Consider the following 5193-nt stretch of genomic DNA (forward strand, 5'->3'; position numbering starts at 1 on the left):
GGTAACACCAAGAAAACAAGCACGCTGAGGACGTTAAAGATACTCGAAAAGTTCAGCTTCCTCGTAGATATTATGTGATTTTTATGTGAAACATTACTCGAACAGTTTTATTGTGAACTACACAAACAGCCGTTCGTCACATTACTGAGAACTTAAATGCAGAATGATGAGAACATTTGTACACAGGCCATTCAGTAATGGGTTTCTGCAGGCAAGTCGTATCAAGATCAATTACAAAATTAGCACATTAGTACTGACAAATTACAAAATTATGTTCTAATCCTTTTTAAGCCTTGTGGTAAAACTGTGGTAGATTCGCTCGCTCCGGGGATAAACTTTGAGTGAAGGATTTGGCCAAAATATGCCCATCTTTATTCCACGGCTACAGTCCCACTGGCGGTGGAGAAGCCTGAAATATTCAAGAATTAAATCACAAGATATTACAATATGAACTACAACTCCTGCATAGAATGGATAATCTCCTTCAAAATTAGGCTTTTTGAAATTATACTGTTACTTCAACCCTACATTTACATAGACTATTGAGAATAAAAAAAACCTTTTCTATTATTTCCCTTGTGATGTTTACACCAAAATATGTAAATAATATTCACCATATCAGTCATAAATCAAAACTCTGGATTTATTAACTTGTTCCACTTTTACAAAAACAATCATTCTTCAGAACTTCAGACTTTACATGAGCAAAAAAAACAAAACAAAACAAAAGACAGCTGTCCACCGCCACGTCAAACACAGGGACATCAGAATGAAACAGAAGGATCTTCTCTACACTTTCCTCTTCTGGGTGCTGATGTACAGGACTGTGGAGAGACGAGAGGAAAGAGGAGGAAACGTGAACGTCTGTAGTTTTACTGAGGAACTCGAGGACGTGCCTGAGACCCCTCAGAAACCTCTGGACACATATTTGTTTTTTCATCCTGAGATTTCAGAGATAACAGGTGCTCAATACACCAAATCTAAAAGGCAGAAGACCTTGAAGGATTATGGTGTCAAGTGATTAGTGGACAACGTGGAAAAGAGCAGTAAAAAGTCTGATTAGTCACCAAATGTTTAATATTGCTGAACACAACAGAGCCCAGCAGAAAAACGCCTGCTGCGATGGTGCATTCAAGTGAAATTTAATAGCTGCCTTATGAATACAATGTTCTTTACAGCTGACTCCTGATGCTCAGTGCTGTTTGCAGTCACCGCACCCTTCACTTCCCATGGCAGACCACAAATAAATCCTCTGTGGGAAACACTGACCCACTGAAGCAGATCTCATTCTGAAAAAAAAAAAAAAAGAAGCCTTGCCCGGGTCATTCGGGGTAAAGGTGTAAGGCTGCAGACTATATAGACAAACAGGCAGGTAAACCAGCTCTTACTTTTATGTAAATCGACTTTTATCATCCTGCTGGTTTTGACTAAAATAGCCCCATCTCTTTGGCTGTTGGGCCTTTTTATCACACTGACAGCTCCACTGGCCAGCATGACTCACATTCAAGAGGGAATCACACAGTAAACACAAAACACGGCTGCTGTGAGGAAAATCTAGACAGACCGATGAAGGTATGAACCAAAGTTAAAAACATAAATTGTTTAAGCAATTACTTCTGAAACACACGTACTACAATCCTTCATTCAAAGACTGTTTGAGTAGACAAACAAATAAAAAGAAACGAGGAGGAGAGCTCCCACCGCTGGTTGTTTTAAGCTTCCCACATCATTAATATTGCTCCCAAAGCCCAAACTTAAAGTCCAGTTTAGACTCTGAGTGAACACAAACATTGTCAGAATACACTGTTAGCGCATTTCCATTTTTAGCATTTCATCTCTGTCTAACACACTTCCTGAGATAGCTTCTCCCACAAGATCCTTACACTGAGCTCACATTGTGCATCAATGTTTTGGGCTGTTTGTAATAAGAGAATAAATGTGCTCAAGTAACAGGTGCTCTTAGTTTGCTGTATCCTTGCTTGTATACTAAGTAAAGAGCCAGGTAATGTTCAGCTGTTGCACTTTGCCGAAGACGTCTTTGTCAGACATGTTTGTTCTGTCTCTGCAGGCCAACGCAACCCTGCATGTAACTTGATTTCCTTTGTTCTGCTGTAGACAACAAAACCTCACCAGTGACCTGATTACTTCAAAGCCGATTCAGAATACCACAATAACAGGAGTCACTCATCTCAGCTTGTATATGCCAAACTTTAGGACTCGTGCATCGATCATGACGAGAACCACGTCCTGCTTCATGTCTCGAGGAGCCCAAATGTCTCTGAGTTGCAAATATAATCCTAAATTGGAGAACCTTACCATTGTTTCCTCGAAGAAACGCATCCCCGTACTTGTTTTTGAGCTGCCCGTTGACATACTCTTCAGTCTGCTCGATGGCGATGTTCATGTAACCATCCAGACAGGCCAGGACACCTGTGGACAGACCATAAGTATGCAGCGTTTAATCTAAAGAGGACATCAGTTTTCAAATCACGAACGGGAAACGGTGAAAACACACCGGTTGCATTACCTCTGTAATCCACACCGGAGTTCAGTTTGACGACCACAGGTCTCCCGATAATCTGCTTCAGAAAGTCGCTGGGGGTCTGTTTTCTCAGACTCATCTTGACGGTGATCTGAAAGGGTTGAAGATAAACAATACATGTCTCGCTTCACGCTGTTTACTTCAACTAGCCACATTAGCATATCAGCCAACTAGCATAATACCAGCTAGCTAGCTCGTGTTTAATAGCGTTCACTCGTACAGTTTCGGTTTCTTTACATTGATCATTGCTTGTAGCAGCACGTAGCAACGTTTCTAATTTGACCAAACATTCACGTATTTATTACTATCTTAACACTGTGTGGACAAGTAGGGTTAGCTGCTAGCTAATTAGTGTGGCTAACCGGCTAACTGCCAACTCTTCAGTGAATATGCTAACACTGAACGGTGGGTCAGGGTCGTTATCCTCGTGAGTGCATTTTGTACGTTTGTCGGAATGGAAGCAGACTGTATTGTACGTGCATAAGTTTGTTTTTAGATTTGTTATCAGCGGCTACATGTTTGTGGCATTACACTTACCCGTGAACGTCGTCCAAACGATCGTATTAGGCACGAGCCGCGGATTGACCAATCAGAAGCGTGAGCTCTACGGCGTCTGAGTGAGGACAAAACTCTAAAGAGCGCAGTGGCACAGCTTGTGTGACATCCATCAAAACTAGATGGTTTGATAATCGGACATATTTCACTGTGACACATTTTCAGTCAACAGGTCGCCAGTTTAAAACACAGGTGCACGGGTCCGTTAAAGAGCAGATAAAAAATATATGAATGTTCCTAAAATGCACCGTGAGAAGATAAGATCATGTTAGATTTGAATATTTGATTCTTAAGTATAAAAATATTATTGGGATAAGAAGTCTTATCCTGTGGTTGTGCATGCACAATAAACCAAATGAGCATATCATTAGAAAAACCCACCATAATAAGTATATGTTTCATATTTTCTATTCACATAACTAGTTTTTCTGAAGAGATCATGACCACAGCGAGATATTTTCAGTTGCAGTTTGTTTCAAATCATTATTAGAAACATACAACTTCACGATTTAAAAAAGAAATAGTCATGCTTAACAACAACAATCAAAATGAAATGAAAATGGGCTTTTAAAAAGAAAGTAATATGAGCTAAATTGCTATTGTCTTAATTAAACTGCATAATAAAAACTAAAAGTTCAAATTGATTAGTTGATTAACAGAAAATCTGCAACAAATTTGAAAATGAGCAAATATATTTTCATGCTCCAGATCTCAGACATGAGATAAACTGAACTGTCTCTATTTTATGGTAGTCATTACAATGGTATTAATGATACTAACCCTAAAGAACAGTGTTTTGTTCTTCTCGTGAGAGAAAAAATAATTAAGACATTGATGATTTCAGTATAAATTATGTATCTGTGGTAAAAATATTGAAAATGCATCAATATTAGATTTGTCTTGACATGAAGAAAACATTATATTTGAATTTACCCAATTATTAGGGCCGATATTAATTAACTGAGGCCTTTTATTTCACATTTGTAGGATGGTTTTCTTATTCTAATTCCTTTAAGATAATTAATTATAATAATGTTATAACAGTGTTGTAGGCACTTTTTTGCATATTATATACTTATGTACTTGTACTGTGTATATGCTACCCAAAACCTACCTCAAAACCTTATTTCACTTTATATATATTTATATTTCATCATTTTTAATATTCTTAAAGGAACATCTGTATATAGTAACATTCCTAAATGTATTCCAGCTTTATTTTTCTTATTTTCTGTGAGCACAATTTAAATTAATCATCCTGGAGGTTACAGATCTTTTCATTATTTTATTCTCATTCAGCCTGGCTTTGTTTTGAAGGATAAGAGAAAGTCTACCATCTGATAAAACTCTGGTTGCTGGGTGCATGACCCAAACACTGCGCGGCTTGGGAGGTACATGAAAAATGGTGTAGGGGGGAAATAGGGATGAAATGGTGAGGTGAAAGATAGAAGAGGGTAGAGGGAGGGAGGGAGGATGTGCCAGTACATGTTAACAGAGACAGAGAGGTTGAGAGAGAGAGGAAGAGAGACAGAGAAAGGGAGAGAGAGAGAGGGATTGTGAGAGGTGGAATCATAAAGTACTTCTTGTGTGTCTAGACAGGTTGCTTGTTAGCAGGGCATGGCTAGCCCTGTGGAGGCTAGAGGTTAATTTGGTATCTGCTGCTGTGTTAAACTAAGGTCAGTACTACAAGTCCTTAAGTCATAAACAAGAGTAGTTAAGAGCCATGTATACACCTAGGCACCGGTTAATGAATATTCAATGAAGATTTTTTTTTTCCCCTTGTCCCCTGTTCCCTTCGTTGTTGCTTGCTTTGAAGGAAATTTTTGGAAAGAAAAAACCCCACAGTTTATTTCTGTTGCCTTCAAAAATGACCTCTGTGCACTTACATTCACTTGTCCTTTGTTATCATACAAAACACGGCCTTAGTCGTAATAGAAAGTGGCTTTTTGCTATTTGAAATGTGGCACACTCATTATGCAGTTCTGTCCCTGAATGCACCAAATGTAACTACCCATAATTTGATTGCTTAATACAATAAAACCAATAATGTAATAATAATGTGTTTTTTTTCCCCCCACGTCATAAAGTTTGTGGTT

The 5193-nt window shown here is 38.5% G+C and overlaps 1 protein-coding gene across 1 annotated transcript; it reads right to left on the reverse strand.

The window, feature by feature from the left end:
- Positions 1–624: 624 nt before the first annotated feature.
- lsm6 (LSM6 homolog, U6 small nuclear RNA and mRNA degradation associated) lies at positions 625–3144 on the reverse strand. The gene is made up of 4 exons (XM_070980646.1): positions 3080–3144; positions 2528–2633; positions 2317–2430; positions 625–824 (listed from the first exon to the last, which is right to left on the reverse strand). Exons 2-4 carry the CDS (start codon positions 2619–2621, stop codon positions 790–792), a joined length of 243 nt encoding a protein of 80 aa, XP_070836747.1. The 5' UTR covers positions 2622–2633; positions 3080–3144; the 3' UTR covers positions 625–789.
- Positions 3145–5193: the final 2049 nt, after the last annotated feature.

This window comes from Chaetodon trifascialis, chromosome 2 (genome assembly GCF_039877785.1).
Source record: "Chaetodon trifascialis isolate fChaTrf1 chromosome 2, fChaTrf1.hap1, whole genome shotgun sequence".
NCBI lineage: Eukaryota > Metazoa > Chordata > Actinopteri > Chaetodontiformes > Chaetodontidae > Chaetodon > Chaetodon trifascialis.

Excerpts from the sequence above, each read along its gene's own strand:
- lsm6 (XM_070980646.1), bottom strand. The coding sequence starts at position 2,621 with ATGAGTCTGAGAAAACAGACCCCCAGCGACTTTCTGAAGCAGATTATC. Across the intron at positions 2,431-2,527 it reads CTCCGGTGTGGATTACAGAG|GTGTCCTGGCCTGTCTGGAT; the intron begins GTAATGCAACCG and ends GTCTGTCCACAG. Across the intron at positions 825-2,316 it reads GTTTCTTCGAGGAAACAATG|TCCTGTACATCAGCACCCAG; the intron begins GTAAGGTTCTCC and ends GTCTCTCCACAG.